Source organism: Pygocentrus nattereri, chromosome 7, assembly GCF_015220715.1.
Source record: "Pygocentrus nattereri isolate fPygNat1 chromosome 7, fPygNat1.pri, whole genome shotgun sequence".
NCBI classification, from domain to species: domain Eukaryota; kingdom Metazoa; phylum Chordata; class Actinopteri; order Characiformes; family Serrasalmidae; genus Pygocentrus; species Pygocentrus nattereri.
Window position 1 is genome coordinate 28,021,461 of NC_051217.1, and position 24,431 is coordinate 28,045,891.

Here is a 24,431-nt window from a genome sequence, read left to right on the forward strand (position 1 = left end):
TTCTGCCTGTAGCTAGAAGACCAGAACCCTCCTCATAGCTGTAGTAGGACTGATGCAGGACTGAGGAATGGGGAGGAGATGGGGTGGTGGTGGAGATTGCAAACACTTCGCTAAGGGAAAAGAAGGTGAGGATGTGAATTTATAGGGCGTTTCAACTGTGCTCCTACCTCCAGACTTTTAACATAACTACATTGTTCAGCCTTTTCCCTTGCGTACAGAGACTTCTCCAGATTGTACCAGAGATTATGAAATGTTCAAGTTTTTTACTATTTTACATTGAGAAATATTACTCTTGAATTGTTGTACTATTTGCCCAAAAATTCATTGGTGTAGCCCTCCCATCTTTACCTCTCAAAGACTCTGGGATGCACTTTTTATACCCAGTCATGTTACTGCTCTGTTGCTAATTAACCTAATTAGTTGTTAGATGCTGCACCAGATGTTTTTTTTAACACAACTTTTGTCTTTTGTTGCCCCTGTACCAACTTTTTTAAAAGTGTAGCTGACATCACATTCAAATTAAGCATATATTCATCAAAAAATAAAAAATAGGCAACAAATAACATTACTCTGTTCTAACTCTGTGGTCTTTGTACTATATTTAATTAATTATGGGATTTAACTGATTTGTGCGTCATTGCATTCTGTTTTCATTTACATTTTGTGTCTCAACCTTTTTGGAAACAGATTTTTATAGTAACTTGACAGTAATAACTTCAGACTTTTAACAGTTGCATTAAATTGGCCAGCAAACAAATTCAGATTCTTATGCTAAACCTGGTATTTGCACTGTGCTGTGAACTCTGTGTGTCCTTTTAGAGAAAAACTACATGATCTTTGTCTAACCATATGTGGTTATGCAGATTGAGCTGGTGAACCATGAGATCCTGCCAGTGTTTATCTTTCACCGCTCAGTTTTCTAACAACCAGGTTGAACCTATAAGGACCCTGAGTGCTGGGAATGTAAGTAGGAAACATGCACACCACAAATGTTAAACAATGCAAGCGCTTATATACATACATACAAACATATACACATTCTAAACACGCACAACTCCACACACACGCCCTCTGTCATGTTCTGCAGTCCTGAGAAAGAAGTCCATTAACTCCTGATTTACCCTGAGCATCAGGCCATCGCCTTTGTAAGTGGCTGACAATCTCTGAATGGGCATCACAATGCTCCGTCCTCCTCTCCCTCCCTCTCTGCTCTCTCTCTCTGTGAGATGAGGAGGCCCTGAAAGAGGGGAGATGGGGGGACTGCATTGAGGGGTTTTCACTGCCATGCGTCAGGGTGGCAGAGGCTTTGTCTAGAGGCCAAGCTGTTTGTTTAGCCTTTAACTGAGAACCCTGCCTCACACATCGAATACATGAAGAGGATAGAGAGAGCAAGAGAGCAAGAAAGAGAGAGAGAGGGAGAGAATGTCTATTAGCCATGGATAGAAAAAAGCCTGGGAAAGCCATCCTGATGCTTCAAGCAAGTTGCATTAGCTGAATGCACTAAGAAAAAAGTTGTCAGCAATCTGAAAATTCAAAGGAAACTTCCAAAGAAGATAAAATCAAAGGACTCCATACCACAATCTGATCTGCCTTAATATGATAATACATGTTGCATGCCTTTTCTATTTATTTCTAGGTCTATTTCACGTTAGCATGAATGAGTTGGGCTAAACTGCCATAGGTAGAATAGTAGTGATTTTTGTGGCGTCTGTTTTTCACTTAAGTTCCATATACAGACTGAATGGACTAAGGAATGAACTGTTCATTTTGAAAAGTTCACATAATACATCAAACTCTTTCATTCAAAAAAGCAAGGAAATTTTGTGTTTCTGTGATATGGGCCTTTTAAATGTTTAATTGGACAGGAATTAGACTTGTCTTCATTAACCTCTTAAAATCTCAGGCTTATTGCATACTAAGGGCTATTATTCAGTAATTACAGGAACTTCAGTGCAAACTAGCTGAGTTATTCTTAAATTATAGAAGTGTGTGCTAAAACTTTGGGCACGCCGATGGGCCCTGTACATTTAAAGAGTCAGTACTTAAAAGTAAAGGGGTTCCTATTACAATCCAAATTAATGGTGCTGACAGTAGGGGTGAAGAAAGGAGGCCAGCCAGACAGATGTAAATTGTTCTTGTCTTAGATATGTTAAATATTTTTCACAAACAGGAAGCAGACAGTGCATTTCCTAATGATGTTCTCCCCTTATACACATGTGGATAGACATGAGAATGCATGTGCATGCATACTTTCCCTAAAGCGTGTACAGCCTCACCAAATGAGACACAAAAAATAAATCCCAAAATCCTAATACACATCATTTCATTTCTTACTGTCCCGTAACTCAGCCATATCAGGGTCCTTTTACTTTTGGCTCCATAAAATCATCTATAATAAGTTGGCAGCTTATGGCCTTTTGCTCTCTGAATTTCTCCCATCTTGCTAATTGCACACATCTGTAGCTTGAGTTTTCTTTTTGTATCCAAGAGTTTTTAGCAATAATTGCTAAGACCTTTAGCCTCTCCATGGCTAGAAATGTCAACACACTTTAAAAACTCTTCATGCAACAAAGCAGTTTTACATGCACATTAAAACCACACATCTGCTCTTAAAATTTAAACAGCAACTATCATTTAGGCGGCACGGTGGCGTGGTGGGTAGCACTGTTGCCTCACTGCAAGGAGGGCCTAGGTTCGATTCCCCGGCCAGGTGATCAGGGTCCTCTCTGTGTGGAGTTTGCATGTTCTCCCTGTGTCTGCGTAGGTTACCTCCCACAGTCCAAAGACATGCAGTCAGGCCAATTGGACATGGTAAATTGCCCCTGGGTGTGGGTGTGTGACTGTCTGTCTGTCTGTCTGCCCTGCGATGGACTGGTGACCTGTTCAGGGTGTATCCTGCCTTCTGCCCGATGACTGCTGGGATAGGCTCCAGCACCCACGACCCTGATGGAGAAGCAGCTTAGAAAATGGATGGATGGACTATCATTTACTACGAAAACCATCTTATTCATTAGCAAAGATTTCACACACAGATATTAACATTAGCTTCAACAAGTCTATAAAAATCCATTTGAAATCAATATACACTGTGCATTGTGTGTACACTGTACAACTGCTGAGTTACACACATGAATGCTGTAGTGCATGTTTTAAAAAAAGTCTTCATACAGATTTATCCTTGTGCCGGACAAACTGAAAGTTTAATCCTTACATCTAACAAAAGACAGTGAGTGCAGGTAATCCATATCTCAAAATGCCATCATTAAGTTAGTCCAGCACAATGTTACTGTCTAACAGTTGGGAGCTTCAAACAGTAAGTTAACAGAGCAATAATATTTTTGATATCCTGTTAACTTATTATTTGAAGTTGAATGAACTCAAAATTTTAAGGCAACTGGGTTACTCCCTTCTTAATGTACTTAAGTTACTCAAGTTAAAACATTGAATCATTTTTACAGTGTATTGATTTCTAAAAATCATGAAATACTAATACAAGTATATACATGTCATTTTTATTTCTTTTTATTTAATAGAATCATCAGGCTTGTTGCATTTAAACTCTGCAAGTATTGTAGTAACACGCTTATTCTGTTGTTAAGTTTCAGATGGAAATAAAAGGATCAAGATGTGGGATTGCCCAACATAAAATTGTCAATCAAAACATATATATTTAAGATACCTTTCCCACAATTTAAACTGACAGGGACATTAATTTGAGCAAACGTTTTGCAGTTCGTACGCAAGTTTAAAAGAAAATGAGAGAACAATGTAAGAAATTGTGGCCATGAATAAAAGAAAACATGCATACAAACTGCAAAACATTTTTTTTTTACTTCATGGGTATGTTTTTGTTTATTCGTGATCATGATTTTCTAAATCGTTCTCTCATTTTGTTTATCGTTGTCATGTTTTATTTTTAACTGAATGCACGTAGTGTGTATTTTGATAACAGCTCCCTGACACTGTCTGATGGGTTTTGATGAATTAGATTGATGAGATGATGACTTGGGGATTATGAGAAAACTGCAGCTTCTCTTCACAGCAAATGTTTCTGCTCCCGGTGAAATGGCGGTGTTAGAGACCATCACACAATTACAAGAAGAAATGATCAGCATGCATCATACAGATGCAGTCAGGCTGCATCTGTATCTCAGTAATATGATCATTAGAAAGTGCAGTTTAGTGAAAATTATGGTTGTAGTTTGTCTTTCTACATTTCACCACCAAATAGTAGCTGCACTGATGAACCTGGGGCCGTTTGCTGTGAAAACGGGCTGCAGTTTCCTCATAACCCCTAAATCAAAATCAGACCAGGGTTGGGATAGCTACTGAAAAATTAGTAGTTAGCTACTTTGTAGCAACTTTCTCAAAATGTGTTACTAGCTACAATTTAGCTACTTTTCCAGAAAGAGTAGTGGCTACTTTTTAGCTACTTTTTGAAAAGTAGTGCACTACTTTTAGGTTCTTTCAAAGCATTTAATCCTGTGCCAGAAAGAAACATACAGTTGAAAAGTTGCAAATATATAAAAAGATATAACTCTAACCCAAAGGTGTGATATCCAACAAAAATAAAGACTAAATGCAAAGTCAATCACTCCAGGTTTTTCCTAACAAACATCACCAAAAATAACTGAATTTTTTTTTCTATTTATTTATTTACTTATTTAATTATCATTATTATGATTTATTATTATTATTATCTTTTTTTTTTTTCCTCCCTTCTTCTCTTTCTTTCCTGTCCTCTTTTTTATTGCCTGTCAGGCCTGGCCAAACAAATAAAATACCAACTTTAACAAGAATAGGCTTTAGTAACCTATAGAGCTTTTCTTGTGAAAACAAATATGTTTGGTACATCAGTACATTCGGATTACCATTCCGAAAAATTGCCAGACATGACAGGTTAAACAAAAAAAAAAAAAATAAATAAAAATAAAAATAACTGAATACAAACCAGAGAATTTTGTGCAAAACATTGTCAACTGTTGAAATAAAACTACTCCAATTTAAGTATTTCAGCAAGATCCACCAATCAGGCATAACATTATGACCACTTCCTTCTTTCTACACTCATTGTTCATTTTATCAGCTCCACTTACAATATAGCTGCACTTTGTAGTTCTACAATTACAGACTGTAGTCCATCTGTTTCTGTGCATACTTTATTAGCCTATTTTACCCTGTTCTTCAGTGGTCAGGACCCCCATGGGCCCTCACAGCAGTGAGTAAAAATGAGCATAGAAACAAGGATGTGTTCATAACGTTATGCCTGATCAGTGTATGTACAGACATAACATTGAGTCTTTATTAAACTTCAACAACACTTTAGCCTCAAAATCCTCATCAGTGACTCTGGCTCTGTTTGGGGTGAGAATCAGGCCTGAATAATCTGCACTGCTGCAGAGCTGCTGTGGCTCCACAGCAGAACAAAATTTTTCTAGTTAACATAACTGCTAATTCACCAACCTTTAACACTGAAGACTGACTGTTGATCACAAAGCAATGGAGATAACGAAACGGATCGATAATTTGGAGATGAGCATACTTTACATGAATTTACATTTATAAATCACTGGTTTCCTGATATGCTTAATCTGCAGCAACTCCTGAAAATGAATTCAGCTTCTTTCTCCTGCTTCTCATTCGAATTCTCCCGTTCCACCCTGCTGCGCCATTTAAGGTTTAAAGTTAAAATTAACAATTTGAATGAGAAGCTAGAGGATGAGTGACTTCAACCTCGTAAAAAGTTGAACATTGAGAGACATTTTACAAGAAACTCGTGGAGAAGTTTTCAGAGATGCGAGAAAGGAAAACGAGAGAACGAAAATCATGACCACGAATAAACAAAAACGTACCCACAAAGTAAAGAAAACGTATGCACATTTAAAAGAAAATGAGGGAATGATTTAAGAAATCGAGGCCACGAATAAAAGAAAATGTAAATTGTAAATGTAAACTGTAAAATGTAAAAGTAAATGTAAACTGCAAAATGTTTGGTCTAATTTTTTTTTTTTTGCGTGATCCCTCCGGGGCTCTGTAGGAACAGGACAGAAAGATTGTGTTAGATTATCCACATATATAATTAGGAACTCACTGGAATCACCTATCATGTTTTGATTCACATTAATCACAAAAACAGCACTCTAGGCCTTCTTGAGATCCTAGATACATCATGCAAGCTTCAAAAGACCATGCTTAGTCTAAAAAAGCCAAAAAAAATTTTCATGTGCCCCACCGTTAGCCTAGCACTAACATAATACTAGAAATCTCATATGGTTGCTGATATATATTAGCATTATAGGAGATGTTATAATATGTATGGTCCAAATTTAGATGTTATAGTATGTATGGTCCAAATTTTCTGCAATAGCAGAATGCAGTCTAGCAGCACTTTCAGGCTTAGAAGAGGCTTAACCTTTAGAGCACACAATATTTTCGGAACCAGCAGCAGGGCACGTATCTAGTTTCCTTCTAAGCCCAGAATCTTGTTTGAGTTCAGCTCTCTTGATCATAACCATTACCAAACCAAACAAATGCACACAGACATGAATCAGCAGACAAAGTGCCTCATACAGCATACACATTGAAACAACACTGCATCCAAACTTCAGACTGAAGTAGCATGGACTAATTGTTAACATATTAACATTTTATTGTGGAAGTACATTCAATACATTACTTTTTTCAGTGTGGCAAATAAAATATAAATGTTATTCTCTGGAAAAAAATGTTAAAAAAGATTGCATAGTCTGGCATAGATGTGCCCATTGTGAGTGCTGTGGTGGGTGTCTATCGACACATTTCTAGCATAACCTGGCTCTCTCTGGAGGATGGACATCCAGACAGCTGAGCTCACATATCAGCTATGCCAAAGCTAGGACTTTATCAGGGGAATTTCTCTCTGCTTTGCCTTGTACATGGAGGAGATGTCTTGTTCCATCTGTTTCACTGCTTTTTACTGCTATTCTTTACAATCCCACAGCATCAAATTAGAGTGTGTACCAGTACTGATTTAAACAAATCTGATAATGGTCGATTGAGTATAAACATTGCTGGAAATTTTTATTGTGTTTCTCTAAGAAACTCAGTGCTGTGAGGACAGCTTTGCGAATTGCATGATATCACACTGGATAATTACTGCCATTTTGAGGATCAAGTAGGGGACTGACTTCCTAATTTAAGGAGATGCCTTTCTATGTGCTGTGCTGTAATACCCATAAGGTAAGCAAAGGATTATAACTTTCCATGAATTCAGCTGCAAATATTCTGAATAAATCATAACTAATTCTAAGATTAGTCAGGACTTTCAGCCATAATAAGCCCCAACTGTGTCCAATTGTCTTTAAACTACCTAAAATAAATTCAACAATTTTATCTTCCTGTATCAGCTTTTAATAAGAAAATCATACCTCAATAGTACATCACAGAAATCAGAGACAGGTCTCACTCTTTACTGGCACATGTTTTTTAAATCAACATGTTAAATATCATTCTCTTCAATGTCAGTGGCAACTGCCACATGCAGTGTTGGGCAGAATACTTTAAAGTTGTTATGACTGAATTCTGAATACACTGTCCCAAATGTTTTCAGGTTCATATTTCATTATAATATATGAAAAACATAGTTCACACATTCACAACATATGTAGAGTACATAATGTTAAGGCAAGTGGGAAAAGCTCTGTAATTTTATAATTTTATTCACACTGTTCCTCACTGTTAATGAAATGAAGTTACAGAAAAATGCACTATTATTTTATATATTCACTATTATCACCCCCCCACCACAGACACACACACACACACACACGCACACTATATTGCCAAAAGTATTCACTTGTCTGCCTTCACACACATATGAACTTCAGTGACATCCAATTCTTAATCCATAGGGTTTAATATGATGTCGGCCCACCCTTTGCAGCTATAACAGCTTCAACTCTTCTGGGAAAGCTTTCCACAAGGTTTAGGAGTGTGATATGGGAATTTTTGACTATTCTTCCAGAAGTGTATATATGAGATCAGACACCGATGTTGGATGAGAAGTCCTGGCTCGTAGTCTCTGCTCTAATTCATCCCAAAGGTGTTCTATCGGGTTGAAGTCAGGACTCAGTCATTTTGGAACAGGAAGGGTCCGTCCCCAAACAGCAAACATGTCTCCACTGCTTTACAAGCACTGCATTCAACATTTTGCATTGCGCTTGGTGATGTAAGGCTTGGATGCAGCTGCTTGCCCACGGAAACCCATTCAATTAAAATCTCTTCGCACTGATCTGAAGTTTGGAGGTCTGTAGCGGTTGACTGCAGAAAGTTGGCGACCTCTGCGCACTATGTGCCTCAGCATCCGCTGACCCCGTTCTGTCATTTTACTTGGCCTAATCACTTTGTGTTGCTGTCATTCCCAATCGTTTCCACTTAGTTACAATACCACTGACAACTGATTGTGGAATATTTAGTAGCAAGGAAATTTCACGACTGGACTTGACACGACAGGTGACATCCTATCATGGTACCATGCTGGAATTCACTGAGCTCCTGAGAGCGACCTATTCTTTCATAAATGTTTATAGAAGCAGTCTGCATGCCTAGGTGTTTGGTTTTATACACCTGTGGCCATGGAGGAAATTGGAACACCTGAAGTCAATGATTTGGATGGCTATATACATATACATATACATATACACTTTGTCTCTCATCGGCTGCTTCAGTCCTCTGCTGACCATATAATCCCACAGCCATCTCATGAACTAATCCAACAATTCAACATATCCCACTAACAAAATCTTGCAAATTTGACTATAAAATGGGTAGCTATATGACTTTCAAGTAATGACATTTACATGTTGCATGCTGATTTTAAAAAATGGTTAATAAACAAGAATTAATGCTGTTTCTTTCTTTGTTTCATTTAGTGGGTAAGTATTAAAAATGACCTGCATTCTGAATACTTACCTTTGAAATGTAACACAATACAAACACTTTCTGTATTTTGAATACACATTCCAAATGATTGCATTACATCCGAAACTTTGGCACAGGCTTTCCTTAGCATGCTCCTGCCACCAGTCACTTTTCTTTCAATGAACATAGCAGACTTCATCCATCCATCCATCCATTTTCTAAGCCGCTTCTCCGTCAGGGTCGCGGGGGGGTGCTGGAGCCTATCCCAGCGGTCTTCGGGCGGAAGGCAGGATACACCCTGGATGGGTCGCCAGTCCATCGCAGAGCAGACAGACAGACACAGACAGTCACTCACACATACACTCACACCTAGGGGCAATTTAGCACGTCCAATTGGCCTGACTGCATGTCTTTGGACTGTGGGAGGAAACCGGAGAACCCGGAGGAGAACATGCAAACTCCACACAGAGAGGACCCCGGTCGCCCGGCCAGGGAATCGAACCTAGGCCCTCCTCGCTGTGAGGCGACAGTGCTACCCACCACGCCACCGTGCCGCCCTAGCAGACTTCATATTTAAGCATATTACCTAGATAGAGTCAAACTCAAAAAGAATAAATTATTTGATTCTATACATTTTGAAATTGAGAATTGACTCCAGTGATTTGGACTCGATTCCACACTACCTGCACACACAAAGTGCAAGAGTATAAAAACAACCTTTATGAAAATACAACCTTCCACAACTCACACATCCATAGCTCAGCTGTATTTTACTTTAGACAGAGTGGAAAACATTTGTGTGGAAAACATGGCTTACAATCAAACAACACTGCCAATGCCGCCAATGCCAAAACGCCCACCCGAAGGAGAATCCGGTACAGTTAATCCAGCCCTACTTATTCAGCCAAGTTAATTTAGCTAATGTTAGCCTGCCCAATTTCCATACTAAGATCAAAAATGATATAGGGCACATTTTTGCCAGATATCATTCTATGTCTTGGGTTATAGATTAATATGTGGAACCGACTCTTGGAATCAACTCCATCGATTCCCATCACTTGGAATTGGAATTAGAGTCAACTCCAAAATTTCTGGAATTGAACAGCCCTGCTAGATAGTTACACCATAAGCTTGCAGCAAGACTTTTATTGATCACTCAAGTTAGTTAGGTGCTAAATAAATAGTGTTAGCTTATTAAATACACATATTATACTTGTGTACTTAATTAGACTCCAGCCTGATAGGAACCAAGAGCTACAAGGAGGCCATAATACAGAATCAAGTAGCAGCAATAGAAAAATCACATGACAAACAAAAGGATGAAATAATTTTGCTGAAGTAACTTTGCACACACTTCATGACCCTTAACCTTTATGCTCAGTCTCCCTCCCTCTCTCACTATGTGTGTGCATGCCCGGTATTGTGACAGCTCCTGTCCTGCAGTGCTTAAGCACACATTCCAATCCTCCAAGAAGCCCCCTGGGCACGAGGCATTGCCCACCCTTTTCAATTAGACTCCAGCCTGATAGGGAACAACAGGTGCAAGGGGGCCACAAAACAATCAATTAGGCAGTTCACTAAACAAGCCACTGAAAAACGCCCATTTATGCACACTCTATATTCTTACTTAAATTGGACATGTTTGTCTCTAGTTAAGCTGTGGTTTTGAGGTTTAGAGAGAGCTCGAGTGCTGCACAGTCATAAGCTGTCTAGCTCTCTGCTCGGCTAAAGCAAACTCTCTCAGAGTGTCTGCTGGACAGATTTGTGCACATCTTAGCATTAAATATGCTCTTGATCTCATCCTTTGCTCAAGATCCAATTCCATAAAAGTACTGAAATGGCTTATCCACCCCATAAACGTTTCACACATGTTGGAATGTCATTGGCAAGGGCTCCTCGAATAACAAGCTCAGGCAAAGATCGATATGTTTAAACCATCCCTCCCTCAGACTTGGGGGGGGGGGGGGGGGGGCTTGGGGAAGGAGGGTTATTGAAGGAAAATCAAAATCTCCCGAAACATGTATCGCTGGTATCGTTCACCTTTGAAGAAACTCTTAAGCCAGTTTCTTCAGTTGACTGAGCTGTATAGCATAACCTATCACTAAGTGATTGCACATGATCTGTCAATGTCAGAGGAGGTGAGGGTAATTGAATTTGGATCAAAGGGGCTTGCTGCTCCAGAGAGGGTCCAGAAGGCTGCTCAGTTTTTAGTAATAACAGATATGATTCCAGCACTGACCTTCTGTGCCCCTCTTTCCCACTTTTCCTTTCTTCTCCTTTCCTCCTCCCTTTTCACCTCCGGCCCAGTCTCTCATTGTGTTGTGCATCGCTGAAGGCCTTGAAAGGTCAGTGATAGTTTCTTTGTCATTCTGGAGCCTCTCATTAACATAAACATTAACATTCAATAAAACTAGACTAGAGTCTATTATTAGTTGGGCATACAGGTGTGGGGTACACAGAGTTTAGTTGTAACAGAAGGACAATTGTAACACTAACACAATTTTATTTGGCGACAGAAATTTTAAGTGCCTTTATCATAGGTATGACACATGGTATCATCCTCTTTGAGCTTAAGTTTCAACCACATAAACATCTCCACTATGAAGATACTGGAAAATTTAATTTTCTTACATTACAGACACTCCAGGTTTAATAGTTACAGATAAATACAAAACAATAATATTCCATAACAATAACAAAATCAATAACAGTAAAATTCAAATAGCACATATTTACTGTTATTATTTTTTTAATTGTTTAATCATTTGTTGTTTGTTGCTGCTGTTATGTTTATTATTAACACTATTTATTTTTATAAGGTGATTTTTGCAATTTAAAAAAAAAAAATACAAAAAAGATTTAGTCTGTATCTTGCAGCGTGTGGAAAAATACAGAACTCTTACGCATTAAAAAAAAATATATGTATGACCGTTAACAATTTAGGGGAAAAAAAAAGATAATGTGTATTGAGATAAATTTGGCTTATTCCATAGGCCAAATTACAGTATAACAAATTAGTGTTACACCTGTCCCATGGCACAATTACAGCTATGTTGGTAGACATGCACCTTGTCACATATTATGGAAAATATGAACTATGTACATACTTTTTCACTATGAATGTTGTAAACAGATAAATGAATATAGAAAAATCATATTTCCACCTACAGTTGTAGTGTAAGTAATGAAATATGTTGCAATTGTAAACAATCTACCTTGCTGTCAAAAGGGTCAGTGTGTTACAGGCTGTATAACACTTTCCAAATGATCAATAAATCTGTCAGTTATTCTATTAAATACAAAATCTGTAAAATGGTAACTTCATAGGTGATGCAAAAAAATGATCAACTTTCTAAGCTACACAAATGTTACACAATCTTGTTTCAAGTAATTTTGAAATACGTCTATTGGTCTGTTTATCATGAAATGTTCACATGTAAAGGGCTGCATTTACCAAGTGGTGTAAAAAGTATAAAAAAACAAAAAATTTTGATCTGACATTGGCTGTACATATTATAAACCAACTGTGTGAAGGAAAAAAGGAAAGAAAAGCTTGAATCTCTATTAGAAACAGTAGCTACAGGCGTAAATCACTTTATACAGTTATTTAAACTACCAGTATTTTCCCTTATGCATATTATTTTCTTTTTGACTGAGTATGCACAGCTTAAAACACTCTGAGAGCTCGTCATGAGCAGCCAAATCAAGATTTTTCAGAAAACCATGAGAGGAAGCATGTGGGGAAACCCTAGCTCTCACAGATAAAACTCATCTTTCCCTGAAACACATTTACAGACCTAGAGCAAATTCTTTCCCACTATAAAGCTGATTTGGTGGAAAGAGTTTGGCTGCACTGTGCTCAGTGGGAAGAAAAATGACTGTGTAAAATCTGTATCAGAGTTCTGGCTGAAATATGGACAGATGGGAAACATACCCCAGTGCTTTAGCCAAAAAGAGGGTTTGCTAAAGTGTGGTTAAAGTCTGCCTCCTCGTGGTGGTTTATAATAATGCAAACTGTGAGATGAACATAATTCTTACGAAAACCCAAGTACAGAACTGCAGTGTAACATTTTTGTACATCCAGCATTTATCAGTGTAAGAACGGAAGTTTGCAAGGTGTTGTTCTTTTCTTTTTGTGATCATTTTGGTCTAAAAACTAGAAAGTGAGAGGTATGAGCAACAGCAATGCAGTCCAGGTGTTTAACCAACAAAACAGAATGAAATCTAACACTAAAAAGGAGTAAATCAGTATGATTGACTAAAATGGAATAAATGAAAAAGCAGACTGCTTTCCACATAGATATATGTAATAATAAATAAACATAACATCACTTGAAAATACACAGAAAAATATAAATCCATCAATATATTACACATAGATATATATTTATATATAAAATACTTTAAATTGTAACTAAACCTTACATTTTGGCTTACAGTTTATAATATTTAAATATAGACCTAAGTTGCTATATGTTATCATTAAATAACAATTTTTAACCTGACAAGTGATTCCAAATTTTTGAATGGTATTGAACATGTGAACACATGGAACTGATACATAACTTGTATAGTCACTTTGTAAACACAGTTTACTTGTTTGGCATATTTATTTATATTTAGAGACTAAAGCAGATATATATCTTTCTAATTGTCTTACAATTTAGTTGTATCCAGCAGTGTGATATTTCAAATTAGGAACACTGCAGCTATAGTGACTGCTGAGCACTAGACATGGACAGCACACAGCCAACAATCAACTGGAATTTTCCAGTCAAAACGGCCAGTAAGTACAAGTTATTCAGTTTTTGCCTGGGGAAAAAAAAGCAGAAAACATATTTGTCAGAAAGACTCAAGAACACATACATATAATTTCTTTTTTTCTGAAACTTGCTTTCACACCTCCAAAGTTCAGCCTTAGAAGTTAAATTTTCTGCTTCTCACGATCCCAAAAAATCCCAAAACACATTCAATGATGTTGAGGTCTGCATTGTTCTGAGAAGACTAGCAGCTTCTATGCTTGATTTGCAAATTTTCTTAGTCTCTTTTTTTCACAAATTAGCTTCTTAACAACTACACATTCTTTCAGATTCATAGCATTGATTTGTTAATTTGTTGAATAAATACCTGAGAATTATTTTTAGATCTGAAGCAGGAACTGAGTATGATTTTGAGAGATTCAAAATCAAATTCCAGTCTTGCCTCAGATCTACAAAAAAAAATCCTCAAAGACCACAGACAGCAGCTCTGGTTGCCTAGCAAACTGTTGTTAGAAATCCCATTTTATCTCTTTTTTCCATTTGTTCTGTTTCCTCCCACAGTACAAAGACAGACATTCCCCTACGTGTGAGTGTGTGTGTGAATGTACATATCTGTATCTCTGCCCTGTGATGGACTGGTGACCTGTCCAGGGTGACTTGTCCAGTATTCTGCCTTCTGCCCAATGACTGCTGGGACAGACTCCTAGCAACCCAGGATTATAAGCGGCATAGATCATGTAAGTGAGTTTGTGAGTGTGTGTGTTAACTCCTGTTTTTTCACTGAATTTCTTTTCTCCTTCCTTATACAGGTGAATCTTATATCTACTCTCCTCAGAAATCTCATATAATTGAAAAACCTGAAAAATAAATAAGTGAATGTTGGTCTCTGACTTTTGCACAGTACATGTGATTTTGCTATTAATTAGATTTTCATTTCAAAATTCATCTCCCGTCATTGAGCAAGTCTTTACTCCCGAGCACACACTTCAAACGTAACAGACACACTGACAAATCTTTTTCTCAAAATCAAAGTTACAAGTTCACTTCCTCCGTCTCACCCCACGCAGGCAGTTCATGGCTGAGAATTTGGAGCTAGATTTGGGTGGGGGTTCTGGATCAGGGTCTAGGACGGGATTTCCTGCAGTCAGAGCGACACTGTATACAGGTACTGCTGAAACAGGTGATGATGGAGCACTCTGACTCTGCTCCAGAACAGGCAAGCTGACTTTACTCTCCTCTTCGGACACTCTGAGGCCTCTCAGGTGTGTCACAAAGGTCAGAGTCTGCTGCTCCAGGGACATGAAATCCTCATGGACTTTTTCAAACTGTGAGTAATGGTAAACAAATTGGAATGATTACGTTTGCATGTTATTTGAATCTTGGTCACGAATAATGCATTGGATTTAAAGTCCTTATGGTCATATGGATTTAAGTGAAATTTCAGGGGTTTTTTTTTTTTATATTACATAATTCAATAGTTGAGATGTAAAGTCATTGGCATAATGTGGTTTGATGTGAAATTGTAAAAAATGAAGCTTACTTTGCGTACTTATTTTGCCTTACAACATACAGTGGTGTGAAAAAGTGTTTGCCCCTTCCTGCTTTCTTATTCTTTTGCAAGTTTGTCACACTGAAATGTTTCAGATCAGCAAACAAATTTAAATATAAGACAAAGACAACACAAGTAAACACAAAATGCAGTTTATTAATGAAGGTCTTTATTACTAAGGGAAAAAGAAATCCAAACCTACAGGGCCCTGTGTGAAAAAGTGATGACCTCACCTCTCCTCTGACGTAGAAATGAGACAGCATTTTAGAAAAGGAACTTCATACCAACAGTTCAAGTTCAGGAAACAGGTTTCCTTATATACAATGAAAAGCTTACTTTGCTCCTCGCTAAGAATGCCAGATATAACATTAAAAAATACAAAAGAGTATATATACAACCATATATATTAATCAAGAAATAATGCAATGTATAAATTACAGTGATATGGATGGATAGTGCTGTGCCTTGCCGGGAACATGATTATCTGCAGCAGAAATGAATAGTAAAGGGCAATAGTACGATTGTAAACATGTGCTACAGTTAAAGTGGCAGTAGTTGCAGGTTATTCCTGAGGAAAGAGTTCTTTACCAGTGGGATACACATCATACGTCTGTACCCAAGTCTGGCAGACCGAAGTGTGAATAGTTATTTCTGATTCAGAACTCTGATTGCGGTGGGGAAGAAGGAGTTCTTTAGTCTGGAGGTCTTGCACATCATGCTCCTATACCTCCGGCCTGAGGGCAGAGGTTTGAACAGACCGTGCTGGGGGTGGGTGATGTCTTTGATGATGGAGGCAGCCTTCCTTTGGACTCTATGGTTGTAAATGTTCTGCAGAGAGTGCAGTGGAGAATTGGTGATCTTTTCTGCAGTCTTCACCACTCTCTGTAGGCATTTACGATCCATCACGGTCAAGCTGCCGTACCACATGGTGATGCAGCTGGTCAGGAGGCTCTCAATGACGCAGTTGTAGAAGTTGCTGAGGATCACCAGAGACATCCCAAACTTCCTCAGCCTCCTCAGAAAATACAGCCGCTGTTGAGCCTTTCTGACTATCTGCTTGGTGTTCAGTGACCATGTGAGGTCTTCACTAATGTGGACACCCAGGTATTTAAAGCTGCTCACCCTCTCCACCTCAAGCTCCCGGATGAAAAGTGGCCGATGAGGTCTCCTCTCCTTCCTCATGTCCTCATGATGAGGTTGTTATCATCACACCATGACACCAGTCTGGTCACCTCCCTCCTGTAGGCTGCTTCATCTCCACCAGTGATATGTCCCATCACTGCTGTGTCATCAGCAAACTTCAGGATGATGTTGTCCTTGTGGGAGGCGACACAGTCATGTCATGGGTGAACAGGGTGTAGAGAATAGGGCTGAGGACGCAGCCCTGTGGAGTGCCGATGTAGGTGGTGATGCTGGCTGAAGTCCTGTTGCTGATCCTGACAGACTGGGGCCTGCCAGTCAGAAAGTCCAAAAGCCAGTCACAGAGGGTGGGGTGCAGGCCAAGTGTGGAGAGTTTGTGGGTGAGTTTGTGAGGGATGACCGTATTGAAGGCTGAGCTGTAGTCAACAAAGAGTATCCTGATGTAGGAGTCTTTGTTTTCCAGGTGGGAGAGGGAGTAGTGAATTGCTGCAGCGACTGCGTCCGAGGTGGATCTGTTGTGACGGTAGGCTAATTAATATGAGGTTGGTAGTGTGATGGTCTGGGGCTGTTTTGCTGCTTCAAGACTTGCTACATGCTACATGTTTGCTGCTTCAAGACTTGCTGTGGTAAATGGAACCATGAATTCTGCTGTCTACCAAAAATCCTGAAGGAGAATGGCTGTCCATCTATTTGTGACTTTGGAGTGACCTGACCTGAATCTGATTCAGATGCTGTGGCATGACCTTAAAAAGGTGGTTTGGAAACACTCCAATGGCTGAATTACAACAATTCTGCAAAAATGAGTGGCCCAAAATTCCTCCACAGCGCTGTAAAAGACTCATTGGCAGTTATTGCAAATGATTGATTGCACTTGTCGCTGCTAAGGGTGGCCCAACCAGTTATTAGGTTTAGGGGGCAATCACTTTTTCACACAGGGCCCTGTAGGTTTGGATTTCTTTTTCCCTTAATAATAAAGACCTTCATATATAAACTGCGTTTTGTGTTTACTTGTGTTGTCTTTGTCTAATATTTAAAATTGTTTGGTGATCTGAAACATTTAAGTGTGACAAACATGCAAAAGAATAAGAAATCAGGAAGGGGGCAAACACTTTTTCACACCACTGTATACATGTTTTAGGCCAAAATCTTAAAACTATTATACAGTAATGTCTTGGGCATCAAACAAAGTATTTGTAATCATATCATGTAATAACATTGTGTGAGGTAGTTTTTAGAGGCATTAAAAACACATCTAATAGGAATGGCTCGTTCCTATCACTACTGTTGTGAACAATGCTGATGAACAATATTAACTCCACTCAAGGGTCAACTTTCATTACTTACTTCCCATTTCAGTACCAGTTTTAATAAGCCCTTGCCCACTTGGCCTTGCCATTTTCCTTCAGGGGAATCCCTGACAGCAAGGAAGGGCTGTTCCATTACATTATTTGCTCAAGTGAAGGATGTTAGATGAGCCTTCATTAGGATGAGGATCTAAGTGGACACAAGTTTCGATTCGGAAGCAGAACTTCCACAGAAATCATTGTAACTTGACGCATTTCCTTTTTCAAATCCGTAAAAATGGCAGACAAAGCTGTATATAAGCACAGTAGTAAACGACTTCAAATGCTTAAAATGCAACTCCAGCTCTTACAATTGACTGCTGATACATCATCATTGCTTTTCTTTACTGGTTCATTGTCATGCTAAATGTTACAAGGTTAACAACAAGAAGAACAACAAAACTCCACAGCTTCAAAATTGGGATCATCAAGGCATATATTAGTTTTGAAGCTCCAGTGTGAAACTAAAGAAGTGAACCTCAGATACCAAAAATTTCTACACGACTACATTTGGGATAAGTGGGTTGGTAGCATAAATCTCACTTTTCATTTAAACATTCACGTTATAATACAACTTATTTTTAGTCATCTGTGTACCTGTTGAGTGTTGCACTGCAAAAAGTGTTTGGTCCATGCAGCTTCCAGTGTCTCGCCTACAGTGTCAGCCAGCACCTGCTGACTACTCTCCAGCTCCTATAGAAGAGGGAACATAGAACATACTCTCTAGGACTAAATGATGGCTTTATGTATGTGAGAGAAACAGAGAGAGAGCAAAAGCATCTGTTTAAGGACATACGAGTCTAGGTGTGTAATGTTCATTTTTCACCTGAAGCAGCTGTGTGCTGGTGTTTAGGTGTGTTTGACACTCTTGAACCCTACTCCTGAACAGACCCAGCTGTGTGCGGAGGTTCTGAAACATAGATGCACTAACATTAAACTCTCATTTGACTATTGCTGTATCATTTTTCATATTATACTTTACTATTCAGGTTTATATGTTTGTAACTAGCGCATTTGTACACAAAAATTTGGAGGCCAATTAAGATTAATGATCATATCCTCAGAAATTTGACAGATACCCTCTTGAAATTTATTTTTCCCTGAGTGATATGTTTTGAAATTTTAGCACTGCTTGTATATAACATCAAAGGCTTTTGAGGCGAGAGAATTGATTTTTCATGATATGGGCTCCAAAACAAGGAGCCCATATCTCCATAACATTTTCCTCTTCTTGGAGAGGAAAACATTTTCATTACTGATTTACCTCGGTATCCAAGAGGACAGTGTGTGGATCTTCAAGTCCCTGGCACTTCTCAGACTTCAGGGTCACTCTGGTGTGCAGATTCTCCAGTAGCTCCCAGTGAACCTGCAGGCCTTGCTGAATATCAGCCACGCATGCACCATAATTATCCTGAACCTGCAGAAGAGACTGCAGCACACTCACCCTGAGCGAGAAAGAAGAAAAGAGGTGTTAATATTAAATGCTAAAGAATAAATGTTAAGAATTATTAAATTATTAAAGATTATTATTCTTTAGGCAACAGTTTGATGCATCATGAAATGTCACAATGATTCTTTTAAATTTTGGTACGATGCAGAACTATTCTTAAACAATACAACTGAAAAGACTATTTACATGGTAGTGGATGAAGGAAAACCAAGACAATACACTATGTAGGACTACACAGTATGACAATATTTATCATTATTGTGTTAAATTCTATCAACAGTATGCATTCCTAAGCATGTCATGGATTTTGTCAGTATATAAAGACCATTGACTAACTGCGTGTTTGATTAAAAAAAACACTATTAGGCCTGTTTATTGGGCCTGTTTATTGGATATGGACAGTATATGAATCACTGAATAAAAATTACTGTACATAGTTTTTGATCACATTTGTTAAATGTGGCACCACTTTTTTTTTCTTACTTCTTACTTGTTAAAACATCATAAAAATTAAATATCAATGTATATTGTGTACTGAGATATTTTTAAAACTGCATTATGATTTATCATAATTGATGCTATATGCAATTACAACATTCAGATCGATGCATTAACGCATTTTTCCATCCTTTATGTTAAAACATGGATGTAGGGATAAATCCCTAATAAAATAGGGATGACATTATTAAGGAATCAAATAATTTATGTCAATAAAAACTGTACTTATTCTTTTTACAGACAACAGCAAAATGGCAAAAGGCATGTGGGTGGCACAGGGTTCACCTGTCCTGCAGGTAAGTGCAGACGTGTTTGAGTCTTTCTTTCAATGAAGATTCTTCGTCACTCACTTTTCCCTCCTCATCACTGTCCTGTAGCTGTTGCCCGTTGTGAAAGCTGCTCTCACTGATTGCTTGAGACACAGCCTGACAGAAAGAGAATAGAAGAATAATAGCTTTCCTTAGGGACACTCATGTTGGGATAGTGGTTAACACCTCTGCCTTGTAGACTGGGGTTCAATCCCCACCTGGGCAAACACCCTACAATATACCAATAAGTGTAAGTATTTAATATGTTCAGTGTTTTGTGCACCTTACTGCAACTTTAATTCTTTCATCCATCTTAAGGTGTTAAAGAGACACTAACATTCCCACAAGCAACAACCCAAACACACCTTAGCTGGCTTACAAATTCCTTTTGGTCAAGGATGTGTAGCTGTCAATAAACTACAAAAAAAAGAAGAATATTTGTACTAGAACACTAAAACTGGACCTTTCAGATGAGGTTTTATGGACTGTTGAGTCTAAATTTGTAATTGTGACTATGCATATTGTGAGAGGTACAAAATGCAACCAACTTCTAAGACTGAACTTCAGAGGTGTGGATAAAATTCCTGAAGATTTCTCTGAAAAACTGAAAGAAAATCTCCTGGAAAGAATGGAAGCATTAATAACGGCAGTGTGAACAAGCCAATGAAAATTTATATTCATGATTCATGCATAGCTTGGTTTACACAGCAATATGGAGTAAACAAGCAAATTATTCTCTTATTAATTCATTGCAAGTAATTTTCACATGGGGCCCATTAATATTCTTTTGCAAGATCCTACTTATGCCACTGTGTAACATACAGAGAAACAACAAGCTGCCAAGCACTTTTAAAGTAAGCTTGACTAAAACGGCCCTGATAGGAAACATTTCTGCTTTATTTTTGGCACAGAATGTCAGAAATAACACCATACTGCGCTGAGATATGTCTACAATAAGTGTATGTCATGCAAGCTGTATTAAATAAAATATCTGACTATCATCAGCTGTATCAAACCAAATTGTCTAACTATGACAAGCAGAGTAGTTTTCTCTTACCGCTGAAAGCTCAAGTAGAGAAAGTGATTCAACTTCCAGGAGGCCAGATTTACAGGGTCTAAGTCATCTCAAGGATTAGCATTCATATGAGGGTGTGGGAAAGCACACTGTGTGTCCTCAGTACCTCTCAGACATGTATTTAGAGACAGTGGACTGACAGCTTAATGACTGTCATAGCATAACTCATTCCATTAATGCTACAAAAAAAAAAAAAACATCAACAGTAAAATAAACACTGCATGGCCTGAAGCTACTGAGAATTTTGCACTCCACCCAGACAACTCAGAAACAACAAGTGCATCATTTATGTTCCACACTGATTAAATGGAATACTACTGCAGCAGATGTTACTACTATTTAATGCATGTCCATACTACTTATTTCAGAAAACAACAGACAAAGTTTTAAAAGGGTAAATTAGGCCTACAATTCAGGCATTCATTGACAAAATTCTGTGAAAAAAGAGGGGGGCGAAACACTTCTACAATAATATTAATTTCTGCTAGCACTTTTATGGGATTCTAGTAGCATGTTAGCACTAAGCTAAGGGTGTTTTGCATGAACACTATTCTAGATTAAACACGATCATCTGGGGCTTGAAAGACACTGAGTTATATGTGAGGCTCATAACAGACATATTAACATATATTTCACCTTATATGTAGCAGTTTAACAGTGACCCTTTCAGTAAAGAGGCATAGATCTGCCGTCACTGTTTTCCATTTATAAAAATTATAACAATAAGAAGTGCATAGGTCAAGCTACCAACTGTACTATCAGTTCCTATTCACTTGTGCTGGCTCTTTTTACGCTTCAGCAAGGGCAAGGGAACCTATACAAATGGAATGAACTGATACCAGCACATCTGAATTGGCTCTGATGAACTATGCTTAACAGGTTTCATTTCATATTGTCATTGACCAACCTATTGGTGACTACCTAGATAGCAAAGATACATTGATACAACATTCATTCAGGCTGTTTTTTAAAAGCCAACTGGCCTAGTTTTAGTTTTCTTTTTACTCTGTCTTGCAACAACACCCAAAAATGCCCCAAGAGTAACAAAATGTACACACAGAAAGCTACAATATTTAGAGAGATGTCACTGACCTCAAGCCTGGTGAGCAGGCCACGTATCTGTGAAAGACTGGAGTTTGACAGGGGTTCATGGAGAAGGGAGAGCACCATGCCATCCAGCAGAGCACTGACCATAGCTACAAGATGTTGCTGACTGAAGAGACCAAAGATAAAGAACACAAGTATAACATAGAGAAAACCTATCACAAGACAAGGCCCACATTCATGTGCATCGAGTCTCACACACTAGCCATGACTCACACATCACAGCCAAATCTCATAGTTTCATGCCAAACAAATTTGTGTATTTTGTGACAAAATCTCTTAGATCACTCTTTTGATATCAATCTCATAATCTGTAAAACATTCAAGCCGACAACTTATGGCAAGCCGTTTTAGCCTAAAATGACACCAGTGATACAAGCCATAACTCTATGTAACTAAGTAAAACTGTATTTCTTCAAGAGCTCCATAACACACTTTTTACTAACCACAATATCAAGTATGCATATCTATGAAGCCATTTTGACTAGTCATATTGCGAGGATACCATATCCATAATGTAATTTTAACTCATCATATGTTAATATTGATTTATGTGGAATTTCATTCTGTCTTATCTATAATCTAGAATTACAAAAATATAATTACATTTATTTTCGATAACATGTGTAATAGTAGAAATTGTAATTACAGATATTTACACTTTAATTTTGACCAGTAAATAATCCAGGTCCACATATCCACTGAATTCCAATTAGTAGAAATACTAATTCAAGACATCATTTAGTTATGACTATTATAATAAGCATTAAAGATATGCATAGTTTTGGATCTGTATAATACGGAATTCTCTTGACTAAGAGTATTATTGATACTTAAATGTAGAATTATAACACACACACACACACACACACACACACACACACACACACACACACACACAAAATGAGCAACTCTTTTCTCTTTTTTCTTTTCATTTTTGATGTAGTGCAAGACTCAATTTACTCAAATGTACACAGACCCTTCATAATGACTTAAATAAGGCTAGTTGTAATTGTTGCAATCTTTGCCCATTAAACATGATATGTTTATATCACCCTAAGTCTGTAAAAAAACATTACTTAGACACAGGTTGACAATGTTGACAGGCAATGTACTCTGTATTACTGCACCAGTTACAATGCTAAACTTTCCATATGAGTGGCTGAGTAATCATAATGAAACAAGGCTGTGGTGCCAATGTGTGTTCCTGTAAGATATGTTTTGTTTGTTTGTCTCTCTTTATTTCCTCACCGTGCCTGATGGACTTGTTCAGCCCTTCTCACAGCCACCTCACTGTTCAGGGATACTTCTCTGCTTTCCTGTGAAAACAGTATGTTAGCCTATTGTTAAGATCACACAGATGAACCATTGTTAAAATATATGATATTTAAGGGAAACACAAAATACACAATGTTACAAAAGTTAAATATAAGTGAATAAGCTTCAGAAATTAATTCACACAAATTATCAAGCTGACTTATGCAAATCATTTTGGTACATACTTAAACATACCTGCTTATGTGTCTCCCTGTAGTGGTAAAGAAATTGGAGTAGAGAAACACAAAGGCCAAGGCCCACCCACAGCAACCCAGCCAGCAATAACCTGTACCCGGACTCAAGAAGACTGACTGAGGGGTGTAGTGGGGCCTCCTCTTGGACCACCAACCACAGTGCTGCCACCTGGGCTAGACACTGGAGCCAGCTGGGCCAGTGTTTCAAGCACAGACTGAAAAGATAAGTGACAGTACTGATGTTAAAATAGAGAAAACAAAACAAACAACAAAAAAAACATGATTAAGGAAAATATTAGAAATATACAGAGTTGTTCACTTATTGCCAGTTCAAAGCAGCATTCCAGCCAAAATAAACAGTTTAATCATTGCTACCTTTGTTGTAAACATGACTACTTGCCGCTTACAGTGGTGCCACAATAGTTTTGAGAGTGAGATTTAAAGTTTAAAGACTAGAAAACAATGTTTAAAAAACTACACATGCTTTGGGGTGGATACCTGAAGGCACAATGTTTTAATGTTAACAATGTTTTTGATTTGTTTTGCTTTTTTAACATCAGTGCTAGGAAGTTAAATCTTCTTCTTTCGGCTGCTCCCTTTAGGGGTCGCCACAGCGGATCATCTGCCCTATCCATTGCCTCCTCTACTTTCACACCAACCATCTCCATGTCCACCTTCACTACATCCATAAACCTTCTCTGAGGCTCACCTCTTCTTCTACCCGGCAGCTCCATCTCCAACATTCTTTGCCCAATATATCCACTATTCCTCCTCAACACATGTCCAAACCATCTC

General features: G+C 38.1%; 1 protein-coding gene and 1 long non-coding RNA gene across 5 annotated transcripts in view; one reads left to right on the plus strand and one right to left on the minus strand.

Moving 5' to 3' along the window:
- On the plus strand, window positions 1-23,789 carry LOC108442499. Of its 4 annotated transcripts, XR_005130444.1 has the most exons (8): window positions 1-125; window positions 864-963; window positions 11,206-11,243; window positions 13,566-13,684; window positions 14,220-14,395; window positions 14,870-14,985; window positions 19,879-19,934; window positions 23,660-23,789. It is a non-coding gene; the product is annotated as an uncharacterized LOC108442499 (long non-coding RNA). The 4 variants fall into 4 exon arrangements; XR_005130446.1 differs by lacking the exon at window positions 13,566-13,684 and having other exon boundaries at window positions 14,726-14,985; XR_005130443.1 differs by lacking the exon at window positions 13,566-13,684.
- si:ch211-151h10.2 (uncharacterized protein LOC567699 homolog) overlaps window positions 14,392-24,431 on the minus strand; it is a 13,830-nt gene continuing 3,790 nt past the window's right edge. The window contains exons 2-9 of the mRNA XM_017722564.2: window positions 23,638-23,851; window positions 23,377-23,444; window positions 22,114-22,234; window positions 19,924-20,063; window positions 18,955-19,135; window positions 18,517-18,600; window positions 18,288-18,383; window positions 14,392-14,983 (exon numbers count right to left, since the gene is read on the minus strand). Coding sequence (XP_017578053.1) covers window positions 14,699-14,983; window positions 18,288-18,383; window positions 18,517-18,600; window positions 18,955-19,135; window positions 19,924-20,063; window positions 22,114-22,234; window positions 23,377-23,444; window positions 23,638-23,851 — 1,189 coding nt within the window. The 3' untranslated portion in view covers window positions 14,392-14,698. The remainder of the gene's footprint in view (window positions 14,984-18,287; window positions 18,384-18,516; window positions 18,601-18,954; window positions 19,136-19,923; window positions 20,064-22,113; window positions 22,235-23,376; window positions 23,445-23,637; window positions 23,852-24,431) is intronic.